Genomic DNA, 20853 nt, shown 5'->3' with positions numbered 1-20853 from the left:
ACAATAAACATCAACTGGCTCGATTGACTGAAGAAATGCTATAGTATCCATCAGTTACATGTTTGTGTTGCAAAACTATCATCAAATTTTGAAGAACTGGAAGAACTGAGGAAAACATTTCAGGAATTAATTGAAACTGAAAGCTTAGCAGATTATCTGATATTTAACTTTGACGAGTCAAGTGTTAATTATAAAATGTTACCTAGTAAAAGTATCGCAGCTAGGAGCCCCTGGATATAAGCAGAGTAAGGAAAAACTGACAATTTTGTAGCAATGCTACATACAGCAAACTTCAAAATGGACCTTGTAATGAATGAAAAGTCCTAAAATCATACAGCCTTCAAAACTGGTTTCTTCCTCCTCCTTAAAAAATTCTCTTCTTATAAAATACAGTATTTAGAAAAGTGCAGGGATGAGTGGTAAAATTTTAAGACTGGTTCTTTAAGAAATTCATTCCTTCAACAGAGAAGTTTTTGAAAGAAAATTATTCACCCAGAAAAGCTATTTTGATGCTAGATAATGGTCCAATGAATCCTGAAACAAAGTTGCTTCAAGATGGTAACATTAAAGCAAAGTTTCAGCCCCCCCCCATGTAACTTCCATTTATCAACTTGGATCAGAATGTTTTGGAAACTAAAAAGGAACTATCGCAGGAAACTATCTCTAGTGACAGAAGAAATTGAAGAAGGACAAGACATGAATGAAACATATCAATGTAAAGAATATTGCAGACTGGGTTGCATGGGCCAGGGCTGACACAGAAACTAGAATTCTCAAATCAAAGAAGTTGCCAGGCAGTGATGAAAGTATGAAAACAGAAAGCACACATGCAACCATTTTACCTGCAATGCAACACATCTCTGTATATGAAGATGCATCTCTTCAAGAAATGGAAAGTTGGATGAAGGAATCAACATTGATACTGCAGAGATGGTGAGGCTTGGAAGTGAAAATACTGCACTCAAGAAAGCAGACTGCGATGAAAAATTCCTTTCAATCATCACAGTGACTTCGTTTTTGAAGTACAGTACTACACATACTGTATTTAATTCTACTACCGACTAACTCTCCTTACACATGGGAAAAACCACTGCTATGCAGAGGGTTTATTCAATTTATATAGACATAATGCTAAAATACTGAGGGGTGACTAGCTGCAAAATTTAATATTTTATGGTTAAATTTAAACCTTTTGTAAATATCACAGAAAAACGTTTTTCAACCCACTAAATAAAATGTGATAAATGCAAGACACAGAAATTTAAAAATTTATCCACTTATCTTTAAAAAGGATAAACAGCTTGAGTTCTGATTTTGTTCAGATTTATTTTCTTCATAAAATATAAAGAAAAACTTAATTTCATGATTAAACAATATTCTGGAATATTTGAGAAACTGATTCACATGAATCTACAGATTACATATTTTGTTGAAGATTCCAGATATAAAATTCTTCTACACATTAATTATCTTCGTAAATCCATTTGTCTAATGCATGTTCATAATTTGCTAGTTCTGCATCAGTAAACCATAATGCAATTTCTTTTTCTGCACTTGGCACAGAATCACTTCCATGAATAATGTTCCTAAAAATGAAATTAATCAGAACATTAAAGTAATTCCTAAACACTGCAAAAGAAAACAAACAAGAAATACTGTAATTAATCAATGATTTTTTTAAGATAAAACTGAACATAATTCTGACATCTCATTTTGAAAAACATTTCATTTAGGCAAAAAAAAAAAAGAAAACTCTTAAAATAGCATAATTTTAAATGCCCTCATCTAAGGTATTTGGGGAAAAGGAGGCCTAATTTTACAATGGTGCATTTCTCTTTCATATTAAATGTTTCAATATTTTATTTATGCTAGTTTCTTTTTAAAAGAAAATGTTCTGCTATCATCAAATTATACTTTGGTGTCTCAAGCACAGATTTTATTAGTATTCAAAACAACATCACAGAATGCATTGCATTTTTAATGGCATTGCTATAAATATTCTACCACGCAAATAAAAATTATTTGACCATGAAGCTTTAGTACCTTTAACCAGTTTGCAATGTGTTTAAAAGTGCAGGTCTTGCCACTGAAATTCAATAAGTATTTAACTTATCAAACTGAACTTTAACTCAAAAATGTAATATTCCTGAAATTCAATATTATCCCTTTTCAATCTGTACATGAACTGAAGTCAGATTATTTATCAAATTAATAAAATTACTTAAGTCTGAGTAAACTACAGAATTTTTAATTAACTCATTTATTGAACTATGTTCCTCTCTTATAGTATTCTGCATATCTGAAAATACAGAAAACAGCTCTTCAAAGAAAACTAAATAGCATAGACAAACTTTTTATACATTAATGAATTTTCCTTGAAGATGAAATTTATTCAACTAAATTAATAACAAATTTTTTACTATTTAATAGTTTTTTTCATTGTTTTAGCTTAATGGCTTAAATTATTTGCTTCAGAAATCCTGGCTAAATCTTAGCCATTTTCAATCATTTACGGTAATTTCCGGAAGAAAGGCTGCATCAGCGTAAACGGCGCACTCAAGAAAAATGGTGGGGAAAAAATTAAAATTACACAGAAACACTGCAATAGATTAAATTGTGCATGACATTGTCGTGGGCCGTATAGATGCAAAATCTCAACCTATGTCCTGATATACGACATATCAGTTAAGAAAAATGCATGAAATGAAACCATAACTCAAAAATAAATTAAAGGTAAGAAATGTTGAAAATATATTTACGTTCATGAATATACTTATATTTGCCCACTAAAGAAGTCCATATTTGTAATACTCAGCCTTTATTATAAAAAATGTTGCAACAATGAAATATTAAATTTGTATGACAAAAGGAAATTTTAAATTTTACTCACAAAAGGAATTACAGCAAACTATACATCATATGAAGCCATCAAAATCTGATTCTTCACTATCTGAATTAAAAAGATTTAGTACATCCTGATCTAAGTCTTCCAGATTGTCACATTCATCTTCTTGGTTTACAGTCTCTTTATCTAAGGATATAATTTCAGCTTCTTTGAACCCTATTATTGACGATGTTTTTACCGATTTCCACACACTTTCTACCCACTTTGCAACTTCATAAGATGCTCTACGCATTTTACCGCTTACGTATGCAATCCTTCACCCATTCAACACTCCCACCGCTTTTGGACTTCAGCTTTGAAGGATTTATTACCTGACAAATCTAATGGTTGTAAGATTTTTGTCAAACCACCAGGAATTATTGCTACGGTTGCAGACAATTTTTGACATCTGGTTTTCACTGACTCAAGTAAATGAGCATCCATGGAATCCATTATGAATAACATTTTTCATTTGGTTAGAAAAAAGATCCCATACAATACTGCCAAGCTTTTTGTAGCCACTCATGCATGATTGTTTCGCACATCCAGCCGTTCTCGTTTGCACAAATAATTACGTCATTAGGAAAATCTCCTTTTGGAATAGTTTTTCGTTTAAAAATGATCATCGCCATTAGCTTGTCACCGTTTGCGGCACAAGCTAACACACATGTAAATGACGTTTTTTCATGCCCCGTCGTAAGCACAGATACAGTTTTTGCACCAGTTCTGTTTGCAGGAGAGTCGAAAGCTAACGGCGTTTCATCCATATTTATTATCTGTGACCGAAGGTTTTTTTTTTTTTTTTTTTTGGTTAATAATATCTGTTACATATTTTAGAAAAGATGCCTTTTTATTCTGCCAATCCATTGGTAATTGTTGCCCGACTGTAGTTCTAGTATGCACAGAAATATTTTTTCTTTTCATAAATCTGCTACACCAGCAAGACCCTCCTTTGAAATCATTTATGTTCAATTTTTTTGCTATAAATTTTGCATGTGAGCGAATTTTTACAGTCGAAATTGCCATTCCCTTTGCTCGTTGCTCTTTATCCAGTTTGCAAGGTCGTCCTCTAGATTCGGCCACCTTACAGTACCACTTCTTTTGGGTCATTTCTGTTGTGGCATATTTTAAAGAAGTTCTTTTTCAGTTCTCCAACGTCGAATACATCTCTCGTCCACTTCAAACTCTCGAGCTGCTGCTCTATTTCCAATTTGTTCAGTACGTGAAATTACAATAAGCTTAAAACCAGCAGTATAGCTTCTGTGCCGTTTTCAAAAATTTTCCGCTCCCTTCTTACTTAAAAACTATCCAACAAGTACTTGTACCCAAACTGATGGGATCTGTATCTGGCAGAATGCCAAGAAAAATCGATTCATGCTGAAGGGGAAATACGTCAGAGTTCATTATTCCGAGGTCAGTGGAGTCGTGTCTGCCTTTGAAAAAAATTGCAGAAAAGGCAGGGGTGCGGAGAGGAAGATCTGGAAGATTCATCGAATGGCAGAGGAGAGAGACTATTCAAAATGATGAGAATGCTGATTTGAAAGGGGAAAGAATGTTATTGTTCTGAGATCCCGTTTAGGGTGAATAAGGCATGTAGGTCCGTTGAAGAGAAAGAATGTAAACAAAATAACGTTCGCAAAAAGCAATCGAGTGGTCTTTTGTGTGGGAACAGCACCAGTCTATGTACAATAACCATCATAGGAAATATTTTATTTTTAGCGCACCTAAATGCCGCATGGGTAGACGCCGCACACGCTGAAAATTTAAGTTTGAAACACATAAACGCCAATACGTTTCTTCTGAAAATTACGGTTTCCATTTGTTTTACTTCTTCATGTATGTCCTTATGATCAGTGTTTTGCATTTGAAATAAATATTTTTAATACAAGAGAACAATTTTTCTTATTATCAATGACACAGCATCAGAATCTGATAGCTAGTTTATTGCCAAATTTATGCTGATAGAGCAATGAATTATATGAAATAATTTTTGTTTTCAAATATACTTTTCAGTCATACACATACAAACATTAATAATCCACAACCAAATGACAAAAATGTTTTGGACTAAAGATTGCTTTTCATTGCACCACAATTGCCAACCTCTAAATATAAAAATACAGGAAGATTTTCCTACAGAAATGCAAATTTAAAAGGACTCAACTGAGAAATTTGATTTAGAGTCAATTTATACTGCATGATTATAATTCTTGCATTGTGTAAAGCACTATTTTGATATAAAATGCATTAATTCATTATTTTAAATAATGTGTTTTAGTTAACTGCATTCAGTTTTATAATTTTTATAACATTTTATATTGTAGAAAACCCAGCAAGGAAAATAAAAGCCTTTATTATCGAAGTACTTTTAAGTACACCAAAAAATTAACTACTAATGTGCAAATAATGATATAGACGAGCTCAGTAATGTATCATTTATATATTATTAAAAACAAATATTTACTCATTAAGTGCTAGAAGCAAACACCACATACAAATATTTAGCAATTAAAGAGTTAGTCTTCATAAAATGCTGTTCGAAACTGCAGAACAGATTAAGAATCCATATAAAATAAAAATTAATCAAAAGAATTATGCTAAAAATCATAAAAAAAACTGAGGCTGCACAATTTGAGTTTCATGTAGTCTTTTTTTTTTTTTTTTTTTTTTTTTTTTAAGGAGGGTATTTTCTGATTATGTGCACTTGCATGAAGTCACCAATACGTTGGCAACTGTGTGAATAGAAAAACATTTGTTTGGCTAATTTTAATACTCACTGATACTATTATATTCATAAGTAATAACAGCTTTTTTACCCATTCTTGATTATGGTTCAAAATCATGAAACATAAAATTCTTGAATTTCCTATTTGTCAGAAATGTTATGAATTTATTAATTTACAAGTGTTTAAAGACATACACAATGTATGTAAACATATTAAAGTACTATTCTGACATTATAACTGAATAGATTATTCATTCTTTTCTTCTCAGCTTATTGAGATATCTATTGTTTAGCTGTGACCTGGACTTTGTCCCAATTCTAATTAAATAAATAAATGTACTACAGTCTAGTTTCCACTTCTTCAGAAAGTACTTGGAAAAGTCCTTCAAAAAGACTATTATCAGAAAGCCTAGTGTATTTATTTGCCATTAGAACAAAAAGCAAAATAAACTTTGATCATCATTTAAATTTTGAAGAAATCTGCTTGTACTTTATAATACAGATTATGGTTAGGTTTGTGTGTGCATTCGTTACCTCTGCATTAAGCTTAATATTATCTACATATCTCTTATGATTGGTGTTCTTATAAGAGGTAGATAAAAAATGCCTTTAATTGTAGGATTCATCTTTTCATTAAAAGTTTTGTCTATAAATGTTCTAATTATTTTCTTGGAAACCTAGAATTTCATGTAAATATAAATATTTATAGATGATGATTCTCATATCCAGAACAATATGCCTTCAGAAAGAATCTGGGGAGGGGATGGTTTACAAAAAAACTGCTGATAAAAGCTTCTAGGTTACTAAATTTATTCTTCTTATGATCAGCAATATAATATACAATATCTAGTTCTGTTCTTAACTTTTATCTAATTATGAAAACAAAGTTAATTTTAAATGGAAAACCTTAATGTTGCTCTCACACTAACTGTTCAGAAATAAACTACACACAGAAAAAAAAAAAAAAAAAAAAAAAAGAGGCTAGTTAATTTTTCAGTCTGTTAATAGTGTTTTAAAACAATGGACTGACTATATAATATTTCTAACCTGCCAACTTGAACACATAAATCTCCTCGAATGGTTCCTGGAGCAGAGTCCATTGGATTGGTTGCTCCAATTAAATCTCTTCCTGTTTTCACAATATTTAAACCTTCCCAAACCTAAAATGAATAGATGCATTAGTTCCGTAAGATATTAAATATATAAACAGTTTTTTTTTTAAAAAAACTAAAGATGTGTGCACTCTTAGAAAAGTTGTAATTCATAAAGATTTATACAGGTACTCCTGCATAACAGTGTACACACGTATAAAGATCAATTTGGTTTTAAAAAAAAAGTTCTGTAAAGGTGCTGGCATTTTTATAATGGTGCACTTTTTTGCAAGTCCAGTTTTTGTCAGCATAATTTTAATTTTTAGTTTACAGTTTAGGAGTGCATATATTTCCATGCTTTTTGCTGATAATATAGAATTCACAGTACACAGTGGTATAATTGCCTGTACCAGTGATGGCGATGCTATGGCACACAGATCCTCATCAGCCGGCACGCGACTAAAATATTACTTCCTTAATCAATAATCAGAATGAACTGATACTATGTAATTTAAATAAGTATTTCACTCTGTTCTTGAACGTTTCACTTACTTCTCACATAATGCCACTGGAATAGGGCCTTCCCCAAAGAAATGATATACACATTTCTTATATGGCAAAGAATAGGTCAAAGATTAAGCAGCTAATGTTTGCTAAGCGAATTCAAATTTAAGAACTACTCTGATATGCTCCCTCAAGTTGCCAATTTTCTCGCCAAAAATGTTTGGCGAGAAACTCCACGCTGCCATATTATTATCTAAATTTTTTAAGCCTAAAATGTCTCTAAAAATGCGTTTTCGAACATGCAAAAACCACGTTTTGAACACAGAATTTAAGCTAAAAATCCGTAACAAAAACAAAAAATTTAGATAGCAAAAACGTAAAGTTTCTAACCAAAAATATTCGACAAGAATCCATGTACACAGCGATATGTTTTAACTTGCAAAAACATCTACGAATTGCAAAATATAGGCAGCGAAGGAATAAACTAAAATAAATTTCAAACAATTCAAAAAAACAACAATAACGACAGACATTCATACTAAAAAAACAATGAACATAACATTCTACAAAATAAGAACAAGAATAAAATAAAATGATCTTACCATGAATTAATGCCTTTTTGAACAGTAGAAATACCAATTTCATATCGCCTTTAATCACTATTGTATTTATATGACAGCCAGACACACTATCCAGAAAATTCATACTATGGTTCACAAATAAATAAAATCACAAATCCCTACTTCTATCATGGACAGCCACTAAAAATAATCTCCCAGACCTTCTTTCCACTCCTCCAAACACCCACTGCTCTTCAACAGGATGGCCACAATGATATTTCCTTTTGCCGAACTTCAATTCAACAACTTCCACCATTTTATTTTTTCCCCCTATCTTCCTCAGACACAGAACCAAAGAGCTCCAGCAAAAGATTTTTCAACATCAACACGCAATCGCTCCAAAAACCAGCGCAGAACACATATCGCCAGATTTGGTGAAATTAGGGCATATACGAGGGCTATCCAGAAAGTAGATTACGTTTTGGAATAAAAAAATAAACAAAGTATAGGAAACAAAATTTATTATAAACAGATGAAAGCCACACTCAAATACTACTTTTCTACATAGTCACCATACAAATTAAGGCATTTATCGTAGCGATGTACGAGCTTGGAAATTCCTTCGTCGAAAAATTCGGCCGCCTGCGCCTTCAACCACTTCGTTACCTCTTCTTGCAGCTGTGCGTCATCAAAACGCTGCATAGCCAGCCACTTCTTCATTGCTGGGAATAGGTGGAAGTCGCTCGGTGCCAGGTCGGGACTGTACGGCGGATGAGGAAACAACTCACAACTCCCACTTAAAAGATTCAAGAACTTTACGAGTGACATTTGCCGTGTGGGGCCGGGCGTTGTCGTGAATCAACAAGATCTTAGAGCTCAACATTCCTCTGCGCTTGTTTTGAATTGCTCTTCTGAGTTTTTGGAGAGTTTGGCAATACCTTTGAGAGTTTATTGTAGTGCCTCTTTCCAGGAAGTCCACCAAAATTACACCTTTTCTGTCCCAAAAAACAGTCGCCATCATCTTCCTTGCCGACATTGTTTGCATGCATTTCTTGGGTTTTTGGGGAGAACTTGTGTGCCCCCACTGCATTGATTGCAATTTCGTTTCACAGTTCACATGTTTCACCCATGTTTCGTCACCAGTAACGATGCGATCGAGTAAAGAGTCACCATCCTTATGGTAAGCGTCCAAAAAGTTCAACGCTGCAGCCATTCGCTGATTTTGTGGTCCTCTGTCAAGATTTTTGGAATCCATCTTGCACAAAACTTGTGGTAACCAAGCTTTTCGCTGATGATTTCGTGCAACAAACTTCGCGAAATTTGTGGAAAACTCAAAGAAAGTTCCGTTATTGTGAAATTTCGATTTTCACGGACTTTAGCATCGACTTTTTCGAGAAGTTCGGCGGTCACTATGCTGGGTCTCCCACTTCGATCTTCGTCGTGAACATTGGTTCGGCCATTTTGAAATCTTATGACCCACTGACGCACTCCACCTTCAGTGATAATGTTGTCCCCATACACTTCACGAAGCTGCCGATAGATTTCTATCGGTTTACAGTTTTTTGCAGTCAGAAACCTTATTACTGAGCGCACCTCGCAGCTCGCGGGATTTTCAATTAACGCAGACATTTCAAACCGTCACAGTATCTGAACGGAGCACAGCACGAACCTCTCACTAGCACGGCTAGATGCAGACTGAGCTGCGCAATGCTCTGACCCCAAGATGGCCGCGCTAGCCCCGCCCCTAGCGGACACAGACGGAAATGTAATCTACTTCCTGGATGGCCCTCGTATCAGAGTTGTACCCAAATTTATTGCCAACTGTCAATGTGTTTCAATACTTTCATTATTAAACAGACTCAAGGTTTCAGATCTAAGCATTTTGAGGTAACTTATGCATGAAAAGTATGCCAAGAACTTATGCCAAGAAGCTCTTTGTGCCAGAGACAGCTGCAAAATATTAGATGACGTTCTCAACGATGTCACCAAAATGGTGAATTACATCAATGGCTCGAGCTCTTAATTGACGACAGTTTCAAGCACTTCTTGATGAGGTTCAAGCATAACACTTTGCTTATGTACAATAAGGTCTGATGGTTGATCTGAGGATGGGTTTTTACAAAGATTTGTAAGCTGCTTGGATGAAATTAGGCTATTTTTTAATGAAAAAGGGCAGGATTATCCGCAGCTCACTGATATGGTCTGGCTTAACAACATTATGTTTTTACAGATTTTACACAGAACTTCACTGTACTAAACAAGCAACTGCAAGGCTTAGGAAAAATGACAGAAATGATGTTTTGCGGTATAAAATCATTTGACAGAAAATTTCATGTTTTTGAAAGATCTTGCAAGTGAGCAGCTGAAATATTTTCCAAATCTAAAGACATATGGAAATAGCCATGTCTTTTCTTGCTTTTCCAGATAAATACAAGTTTGAAGAACTTGATCTTTCTTGCTTATAATGATTAGATCTTGAAAATCTTGAAATGAAGCTAATGGAATTTCAAGAAAACCCTATGTGGAAAAGAAAATTATCTCACCTGCGTACAACTTTTGAGAAGATGGAGTGTTAAGAGATTACACAGGATGGTACAATTGATAGTTACGAAGACAAAATCCTGAAAGTGTGGAATTTTCAGCCAAATAAGTTTAAATCAATGAACACACTTGGGGGTGCTATTCTTACTTTGTTTGGTTCATCTTATGAGTGCAAACAGCTGTTTTCAGCTTTGAATTATATCAAATGTGACACAAGAACAGACTGACAGATAACCTGAGTGCTGCATGTGTTGCACTCAAATTAAACTATGAGCCAAGGTTTGACGAATTATCAGTATGTATACAACAACAAAAATCCTATTAATAATGCAAAACCAATCTATTTCCTGAAATAAAAAGTTTTTTTTTATCATTGAAAACTTTCTTCTTGTTTTTTCTCTTTAAGTCAAGATAAGTTTGTATTTTGCTAAGTCAAACCACAATTTTCAGTTTAATTGAAGTGTTGGCACTTTGCTATAAATAAGTGGGTTTTGGTTGAATTTTGGGCACGCAGCCCCAAAAGGGTTTGCGCCACCACTGGTCTATCTATACATTTGATACCACGCAACTGAAAATCAAATTTGGTATGTTTTACTTTACATAACAGCCTACCATATTCTCATTAATTTATGTTTAATGTGTTTCAAATAAAAATGCATTTTAAATTTCTTATATGTATAATCTTACATTTTACTCTCAATGTTATTTACAAAGCTATTAAAATAATTTTAAGAAAATATGACTAATAGTTTTTAAGTAATTCATGTCATTTCTAGACATATCCCCGACATTTATACTAGTTTAGATTAAATACCTTTAGTACATTTCTCATGCCCCAAACTTCTGTTTCAAGCTATTACATACTCTCACAATTCTGTAATAAAATTTGGCGCACCAGCGGCCGAGCGGTAAAGTTGCTGAACACTGGTAGTTTGGTCCCTTAGGCATCCCTCCCCGTAGCAGATAGCCCTCGAGGCTTTGCCATAATCACACACACACACACTGTAATAAAATTTTATGTTTAAATTTAGGTACTTCCACATTATCACAATCACCTTAGCAGAAAACATCCAAGTTTCAGAATGTGCCAAAGCTCTGGTAAATCACACAATGCTTAATTTTTAGCAACCAACATCATCATTTTCAAATATGTTCTTTTGATTTTTTCGAATTCCAACTATTTTATACAAAAATACGGGCATTTTTTTTTTTTTTTTTGTTCTCCTGTGGGATCTGGAAGAAACTGCAATAAAATTTCTTCAGTAAAAAAATATTTTGCTGTGAAATCTCTTCAAGAAGTAATTGCTTTGAATCTCTTTTTAACAACCATAATGAAATTTCCATTAGAATAAAAGAAACAAAAATTGTTTTTCACAATTTATTGGTTTAATATTGTTTATGTATTTTAAAAGTACTATCAACTATCTAACTGAAAAATTTCAGAATATTTACACTCGCGAGACATATGTATCATTATATAATCTCTAATAAAGTATGCAAAACGGCATGTCATGTAAGAACAATACAAAAAAATACGATTTAGAGTTCACTTTACAAATTGTGAATGCAACTTCACAAGACAAGATACAGAATAAAATTCAAACACAAAGATAATAGAAAACATTACATGTTTTATGTGCACACTAATAACTCGTTATGGGCATTGGTATTTCTATGTAAAAACTATTTCAAAAGTCGCAGTCTATTAAAACTTATGCTACACAAACAGTGAAATTCAATATAAGGAACATGTCGAAAGAACTCGGAGACAAAACTGAAACAATTTGAAGTTATTTCAAAATCATTTAATGGTATTTTAGCTGAAAAATGGAAAGAAAAAAATGATATGCAGTACAAAGTCCGTAATCCGGAATGATCTACAATCCGGACCTCAAAGCCACACACTTTTTTTTGTATGCTTTACACATGCGCATAATGCTTTTATGCATACACATTTAATGTATAACAGATGGTATATGCTAGGCTAAAATTATCTTTACATCATTCTAAGGCATTTCAGTTTGCAGATTGCGTTGTTCCTTAATCTTCAAATTGGATCCGGCTTATTATTTTTTGCATACTATTAGAGTAATTTTAAGCTTGAACTTTTGATTATGTCAAAAAGAATTTCTAATTCTGGAGCTGCCAAAGGATCTACAAAGTGAAAGTATGTTTCCATGTCCATCAAACAAAAAGTGGAATTGCTGCAAAAAATGGATAAAGGCATATCCGCCTCAAAATTATGCGAGGAGTATGACATTGGAAAGTCAACTGTATATGACATAGGCAAAAAGATAAAGGAACTTCTTGAATTTTTTGTGGATTCCAACACACCACTTGCAATTAATAACAGAAAAAGGGTTCGTTATGCTAAAAGTGATGATCGCTACAAAGTGATGATTGAATGGGTCAGACAGCGTCGCAGCAAGGGTGTGCCATTGATTGGTCCAATGCTAATGACTCAAGCCAAAATATTTCATGAAGTAATGAACTTAAACACTGAGTGCAGATATTCAACAGGTTGGTTAACCAAATTTAAAAATCACCATGGTATAAGACAATTAAAAATTTCAGGTGAAAAAGCTTCAGCTGATATTGAAGCTGCTGAACAATTTGCAGATGAATTCATTGAACTCATTATTAGTGAACAATTATCTCCAGAATAAATTTAGAACGTTGATGAAACTGGTCTTTTCTGGCAATATGTGCTGCGAAATACCTAGGCAACCTCTACAGAAAAGGCTCCAACTGGTGTCAAAGATTCCAGAGCCAGACCAACAATTATAGCGTGTGCAAATCCTCCATGAATGCACAAGTGAAGACTTTTCGTAATCGGAAAACATGCACGACCTAGAGCAAAGGAGTAACGATTTCCCCCCGTTATATATCGCGCAAAAAAAAAAGCATGGATGACACAAGCGTTGATGAATGATTGGTTTGAAAATCATTTTATACCCAAAGCTCGGCGACATTGGAATTTGGCTGGTTTACCTCATGACTCAAAAATAGTCCTGATTGTTGACAACTGTTTGGCGCATACTTCACTTAAAGTTTTAGTGAAAGATAAATGTATCCGTATTACTCTTCTCTCCAAATTGTACGTCTATCATTCAGCCTATGGATATGGGAATAGTGCATGGGCTGAAATGCAAATATAAAGTAGCATTTTTAAAATCCATGTTAAATTCTTTTAACAATACGCAACACAATTCAACACTTTTTGAAAATTTTTAATATAAAATCTGCTGTGTAGAGCATCACAAGATCGTGGGAGGATGTTTCTCCAGATACGTTAAAAAAATGCTTGGCATAATTTATAACCAGCTACCATATTTCATGGTGAGGACGATGAGGATGATAGCTGCGAATATGAAGGTTTTCGGACATCGCAAACTAAAGGTGAAATTTTCCGGTTATCGGATTTTGTAAAGAAATGGTTATAAATGAAGATGATATAACAGAAGTTTTTCATTGTGACGACAATGCCCCAATCATCAATCAATTAACGTACGGCAAATATGTAGTATGGCTCTAAATCCAGAAAATACTGCTTCTGATAACGAAGAAAGTGACAGGGAGGTTATAGAAAATGAAAAATTTTGATTGACACGTTAGTCTGTATTCTCGACACAGCAATTGCAGGACTTGAACAGTGGAACTTTGTAACTAAACAAGAAATTACTTTTGTTTATAGAATTAAAGAGAAAGTATTAGTACAAAAAAGGAAGCAACTTAAACAATTTACATTTGAAAGAAATGTTTAATAAAGTAAACAAATAAATATTAAGCTTTTTTTTTTTTTTTTTTTTTTTTTTTGTAAATTTTGATACCCTTTAGATCATAATTGCTCTTTATTTCACAAATCACGGTTTCATATTTTTAATTGTATAATTTCTGCATGCCATCTCACCAGATTTAAATTGATGATCCATAATCCCGAAAAACCCTTGATCCGGAATCGCCGAAGTCCCGACGAGTCCAGATTACGGACTTTGACAGAAGACGTGTAAATTCACAAATAAGGTAAGTGGATATTTCCTTTGTGTAGTGCTAAGATGAATTTCCTTTTTTATGTTATTTCATTGTTTGATTTAAAATGTAGTTAACTGAGATTATATATTTTTTGTTGGCTGCTCCTTTCACTTTTTAAGTGAATTTAGATGATGTGTATATGGAGAAAGTCAAGGGAGTGCGCAATACCTAGTTCGTGCAATTCTCAGAATTTTTAAGTGAAAATAGGTCGAGGTGTACATTGATACCAAGTTTGTGCAATTCTTTGACTTGTTATTTTGGATTTGTGTAGTGCAAAAATCGTCGCTACACAAGGCCAAAATAACAAGTCAAAGAATTGCACAAACTCGGTGTCCATGTACTGTCAAAAATCACCAAGAGGGACCCGTAAATATAATTTTACCGCAGCTATTATTGAATATCTATCTGTATCAGTCTAGTTAACATTCTAAGTGAAGTTCCTCAGTGGCATAGCAAAAGGGGCAAGGGAGTGTATGATGCCCCGGGCGCCGCTCGCAGAAGGGCGCCAAAAAGGTATTTTGCCCCGGGCACCATTTATGCTCGCTACTCCACTGAAGTTCCTCTTTATTTTACTTTGATATTTATTTTAGTGAGTACAGTTCTGTTATCAGGACCACATCCAGAAATGCATAATGTATGTATAGATGGATGGATGTGTTCATATATGCATGTATATATATATTATTGAATATCTATCTGTATCAGTCTAGTTAACATTCCAAGTGAAGTTCCTCTTTATTTTACTTTGATACAGTACACTCCCGATTATCCGCGGAATTGGGTGGTGCGGCCGCCGCGGATAACAAAAAACGCGGATAATCTGAAAAAAGCTAAGAACGGGTATAGCAAATAAGAAAACAGTCATTCAAACTTTGAAAAATCGTTTTACGTACAATAAAACGTAAAATAAACAGCAGGAAATGTTTAACTGACACTTAATATTTTAGCTTATTACGTTTAATATATTCTCCCCATGAAGTCCAATTTCTCGAATTCCATGTTGCTGCTTAAAACGAGTCAACCAGCCAGATGACGCATCAAAATTTCCTTTCAGGCCTAACAACTCAAAAAAAAAAAAAAGGTTTTTGCCTTCGCCGCAATGACAGGACCATTTACAGGAGCACCCTCTTTTCAAACTTGAGCTAACCACTCTGTCAATGCCATGTCTAGCCCTTCATAGTTTTTTCACGTTTTCATTGCGAAAGCGCCGTTTGACATTGATGCAAAGTTCGCCATTTTGTCTTTTTGCTTTAGAATGTCACGAACTGTTGTTTCCGCGATTCCGTAATCCAATTCCATCTGCTGCCTTGTAGCCCCGTTTGCTACTTTGGAAATTAATTCTAGTTTTTGCGCAATCGTCAACACAACTTTCTTTCGTTTTCCCGACATTTTAAATCGGTAACGAAAAATACAAAACCAAAAAGCACAAGCACTGAACACAATAAAAGATAAGAAATTAAGCTTCGACCGGTTCGCAAACACTATAAGGCTTAAACTAACAATGGCGAGTGGGAGGAAGTGGACATGTCAGTAAGATTAAGACGAGAGAGGGCGGTGGAGCGGGCACTGCAAGGGTGAGTAAGAAATCATTTACTCTTCAGGGGGGAAGGTTCCGAGAAGGCCGAGGAGAAGGCTCTGAGAAGGCCTAGGATATTTTTGCCATAAATAAGCACGATGTTAGCAAATTTAACATTTCCCTCAGTTTTGTGAACATTTTTATTTCCTTTGCTTTAGGCTTGTATAAAAAAAAAAAAAAAAAAAAAAAATCTTTGTGCGGCAGGCGCGGATAATCGGGAATCTACTGTATTTATTTCAATGAGTACTGTTCTGTTATCAGGACCACATCCAGAAATGCATCATATATATATGGATGGATAGATGGATGGATGGATGTGTTCATATATGCATTTACATATAAAAGCCCGAATGCACGAGTGTTTATACATATACACATATACGCACATATGCATACATTCATACATTTCTGAATCCAGTCCTAATAACAGAACAGTACCTTTTAATGACCTGTAAATCATAAAAATGACATTTTAAAAACAAGAAGAAAGGGTAGCAGGCATTCAAAATAATAATAATAATGTCTCATGAAAATACATGCAAGAAATTTGAAATTTGTAAAAATATTGGTAGAATTTACTTATTTCAGTCTTTTCATGAATACTTTTATCACAAAATAAAATCATACGGATTATTTGCTTAACTGAAGGAAAGAAATTTACTGATTTAAGAGAGTTTGCTATTATGTTAACAGCAATACTTGTGCACTTATTTTTAGAATTACAACCAGCCAATTATACCCAGATGATCACAGTGCAATCTACATTGGATAAATAAGGTTTTACTATACATAAAATTTTGAAATTAGCATTACATCCAAATTTCACTTGAAAGATCATAAATTAAAATGCTATAACAGCAAACTAATCAATCAATTTGAGAATTTAATGAGAAATTAATGCCATACCATTGGAACAACAGGACCTAACTGCATGTACTGAACCAGACCATTAAAAAAAGGTCGACCAGCTAAATCAGCATAATGTTTCTCCAGAAGTTCTTGAGATGCCTACAGAATGGGATTAAAAAAAGAATAAAAATCAAACTTGTTAACAAAAGCAAAATTAGAAATTCAGCATGAGTAAAAACTGTTACAAGCAGCAAATTTAATCATTTAATTAAAAAATTAAATACAGCATATAACAGTATTTGTGTATCTGTCTCTATCATATACTAGGATTAAACCCAGTATTTTCATACGGTTACAAAATGCATTACTTAAAGCAGAGGTTCTCACAAAAAGGTTAGAAATCCCCGACTTAAAGCATAATTACTATTTCAAATCTTAATACAATTTTCACAAAAGAATGATAATATGCTAATAGTAGCATGACATGTATATAAATTTTAAGGAAATTATGACTTTTAGTTATGTATACTGTTGATTTTACACAAAATGAAATTGTTCAATGGCCAAGTAGAAAACCAATGTACACTGATTATTTTCCCTAGGTTTGATTCCTTGCAAACAGACTACCTGTAAACAATTTTTCATACATGTAAACAGAAAATGAGCCAGCCATCTTAAAATGGCCTCCATAAATATAACTTGTTACAAGCAGATAGCCCCAACATGTGTTACCATAATTAATTAACCACTTGTCATACATACGAAATAGCAGGAATCTTAATTAACCACTTGTCATACATATGAAATAGCAGGAATCTTAATGTATTCTTGCACAACACAAAAACTCAGTTCTTACAGCAAGTTTGATTCGGCATGTTAAGACCATTAATGCTTGAAAGCAAAAACGCTTGAAAGAGCCTCTGTGAACAGCTTTCTAAAGATACAAGTTCATTACTGGAGAAGCCAAACAAAAATCTGCATTATATTAGTAAAGTTTCATAGGACTAGTTTCGATGGTTTTACTAACGAACCATCTTCCTAAGCTGCCAAAGTGCAAAATGAAGGAGATAAGAATTGTTAGACAGGAGTTAAGCTACTTTAGCAGATGATTCAGTAGTTAAACAATCGAAACTAGTCCTATGAAAATTTGGCTAATCTTTGGAATATGGTAACAGGTAGTTTGGCAACATTTTGGTAAGGCGATAAAGGTTACTAGCTAGGACTTTAGCAGTGTACGTGGATAAAGTCAAGAGTGTGCGCAATGCCATTTTTTTTCAATTCTGGGATGTTTTTTTAAGTGAAAATAGGTCGACGTGTACATGGACACCATGTATGTGCAATTCTTAAAAACACGGCAGGCAGTTTGCGATTCTGCACTTTCTCCCAATTTCGCACCTAATCTTCGTCATGATTAAGCACTTTTGTTCCATAAAAGTTCTAGCATAAGCATAATTCGGCTAGCAGATTGTTGGGAAAAAAATATTGAGTTAAAAAAAAAAAAAAAAATGCCTTTACTTCGTGAAAACAAAATGGCGTATCGCCAAGTTACCATAATCCAAAGATTAACCGAAAATTTATTAATATAATGCTGATTGTTTGACTTCTCCAATAATCATTATTCAGCATGTTATTTTATCTTCAAGTTTATATTTACATACACTAAACCATAAAAATACAGTTATATAATATGACTGATGGGAACAACTTAGTATATATTACTAGAATACAGTGATTTTATGCACTTAGCAAATCATGAGAATAATGAGCTAGAAGCTCAATTTAATATCACATTACTTGTACATATTTTTTCTAAGTTCACCTATTACAATCCAGGGGGGGGGGGAGAATTACGAGATATATACCATTTTTGAGGGAATGTTACGAAGACCACAGAACATGTTCTTCATAAAATAGAAAAAAGGCTATGAAGACTATATCACACTAACAAACACAAATGAAGTAACATACTAATGCCATGTCTGAATGGAATCAAAGTAAATAATAACAAAAGCATTCTTTTTTATATCTACAATGCATATACTGCATTGTTACCCTAGATCAGAAATTTATAAATCGCATGCTGAAAAATCTAGGAAGAAAATACGTGAAGCGTAAGTGAGCAAGTCAATGCTGCAAATCACATTATTAAATGTCCACTAATATCTTTTCATGATTCTTTCAACAAAGAGAAATCGCAGATTTACAAATGTTAACATCCAAGCAAGTTATTTCATGAGGCTAGTAGAAGAGAGGAAATTACATGAGCAGAACACCAGATAGATTCATTCTTTACTTACTGGTTTAAAACACATACAACAAAAAATAAATTACAACACACATGCAGTGCTTCATTATTCTGAGGAAATGAAATAGCACTGAATCGAAAAATATTTCCTTTTAAAATTAAATCCGAGCAAAGAAGCCTCTGAAAAAGGAAATAAAGTAGTTATTATAATCACTTTGACTACATTTCAGAAATGATTATGACATCTGAATAATTTGAATACACATTGAAAAATCTAAAAATTTTCAATTTGCCGTTTGGTCTTCAACTCCCATCTCAAAAATGCTTTTTCTTAAACATCCGAATATATATGTCGAGAAAAAAAAAAAAAAAATTAGTGAAGTGTATTTCTTCAATAAACATAACAAATGTGCTAGATATAAATTTTTTCTCGTTAATATTACAAGAAAATGATGATAAATGGAGACGGAAGTTCAGATGATCAAATTTGTGACCGAATGCAATATTCGGTTAATCTGAGTAATAATTTTACTTATTTTATTACAGATAAATAAATTCAAGTAATAAATATATCATGCAATGTAAAATATTAATAAAATCTCATAAAACAACTACATTAGAGAGTCCAATACCTGCATGAATTTCATTGCAATTAATTTAAAGCCTTTACTTTCGAACCTTTCAATAATTTTCCCAATTAACCCTCGCTGAACACCATCGGGTTTGATCATAATAAAGGTTCTTTCTCGGTGAGCCATTGTATTAATTTTGTGGAAAGTACAAGATTTCGTGAACGAACTTTCACTGCAATCGCAGGCCGAAAAATCGCAGCGTGGCAAGCTCAAGGAAATGGCCAAAAGAAAGAACGTCGCTGCCGAACAAAAGAAACCGGTACATGCCATAAACCGATAGCGATAGGCGTGGTGGTCTGCGGTAGAATTTAGAAACACACAACTTTCTTGCTAATATTAATGTTTATGGATCTACTCACATCAGATATTTTTCTATGAACATAAAAATTCAATATTCTTGATCAATTCCATCAGCTCAGTTTATGTTACCGGATGAATAATTTATTCAAAGAAGTTGGCATACACGAACTATTAATGATATTAGCAAGCAACCTCCATCTGGAGACCTGTAAACAGAAAATATTAGAACAGGGATTCTCAAGAAGGATGAATTCCCCCAGTTTCATAGTTTCAAGATAGGAATGAGGACATCCTTTTATTTACCTACCGCAATAGGTAAAAACCCGTTAAAAGTTTAACTCTAGTTTATGAATATAAAAACCTGATTTTATTCACGTTATAGTATTTATCAATATTTTCCATATTTTTAATTGCTTAATTTATAAAACACATTCACACATAAACATGGAGCAGAAAAGAAAGATCGAAAACCGTTGTATTAGAAAAATGTTCAAATGTACTATTATAAGTGTAAGCACTCAGTACTGTATTAACATTAGGGAGCATTGTCATAGCTATTTAAACTATTATTCAATAAGAAAAAGTCCTAATTGTCTGAGCGAATAATACAGTTGATTGAAAGCAGTAATTTTCTCAGTTTTTATAAAAACTCGATACACACATCAGGACTTTGCTGTCTGTAAATTTGAGATTTAAATCATAACGAATTCTAGGAGGCTTTAAAAATCAAGGAGCAATTAAAATTATATTCAGTGCTTTATAAAACAATATTTGCAAGCAGGCTACATATGTCTTCAACCCAAACAATAGTTGGGGTTTCTTTTATGGAACCTCAACGATTCTTTTTCTTGATTTCATAGAAGAAAATAACACTATGAGGAGTTTTAGGATCAAGGGCGGTTTAGGGACCTTGC

At 33.4% G+C, this 20853-nt stretch overlaps 1 protein-coding gene across 1 annotated transcript; it reads right to left on the bottom strand.

Moving 5' to 3' along the window:
* Window positions 1-1306: 1306 nt before the first annotated feature.
* awd (nucleoside diphosphate kinase) lies at window positions 1307-19881 on the bottom strand. The gene is made up of 4 exons (XM_035355374.2): window positions 19640-19881; window positions 16820-16921; window positions 6657-6769; window positions 1307-1586 (listed from the first exon to the last, which is right to left on the bottom strand). The coding sequence occupies exons 1-4, from the start codon at window positions 19763-19765 to the stop codon at window positions 1463-1465; spliced, it is 465 nt and encodes a 154-aa protein (XP_035211265.1). The 5' UTR covers window positions 19766-19881; the 3' UTR covers window positions 1307-1462.
* Between the last annotated feature and the right edge of the window lie 972 nt (window positions 19882-20853).

Source organism: Stegodyphus dumicola, chromosome 12 (assembly GCF_044657685.1).
Source record: "Stegodyphus dumicola isolate Sdum_Otavi_A_Nest chromosome 12, ASM4465768v1".
Lineage (NCBI taxonomy): Eukaryota > Metazoa > Arthropoda > Arachnida > Araneae > Eresidae > Stegodyphus > Stegodyphus dumicola.
This window is presented reverse-complemented; position numbering and strand designations above follow the sequence as displayed.

Excerpts from the sequence above, each read along its gene's own strand:
- awd (XM_035355374.2), bottom strand. The coding sequence starts at position 19,765 with ATGGCTCACCGAGAAAGAACCTTTATTATGATCAAACCCGATGGTGTT. Across the intron at positions 16,922-19,639 it reads TTGCAATGAAATTCATGCAG|GCATCTCAAGAACTTCTGGA; the intron begins GTATTGGACTCT and ends CCCATTCTGTAG. Across the intron at positions 1,587-6,656 it reads TTATGTGTTCAAGTTGGCAG|GAACATTATTCATGGAAGTG; the intron begins GTTAGAAATATT and ends TTTCATTTTTAG.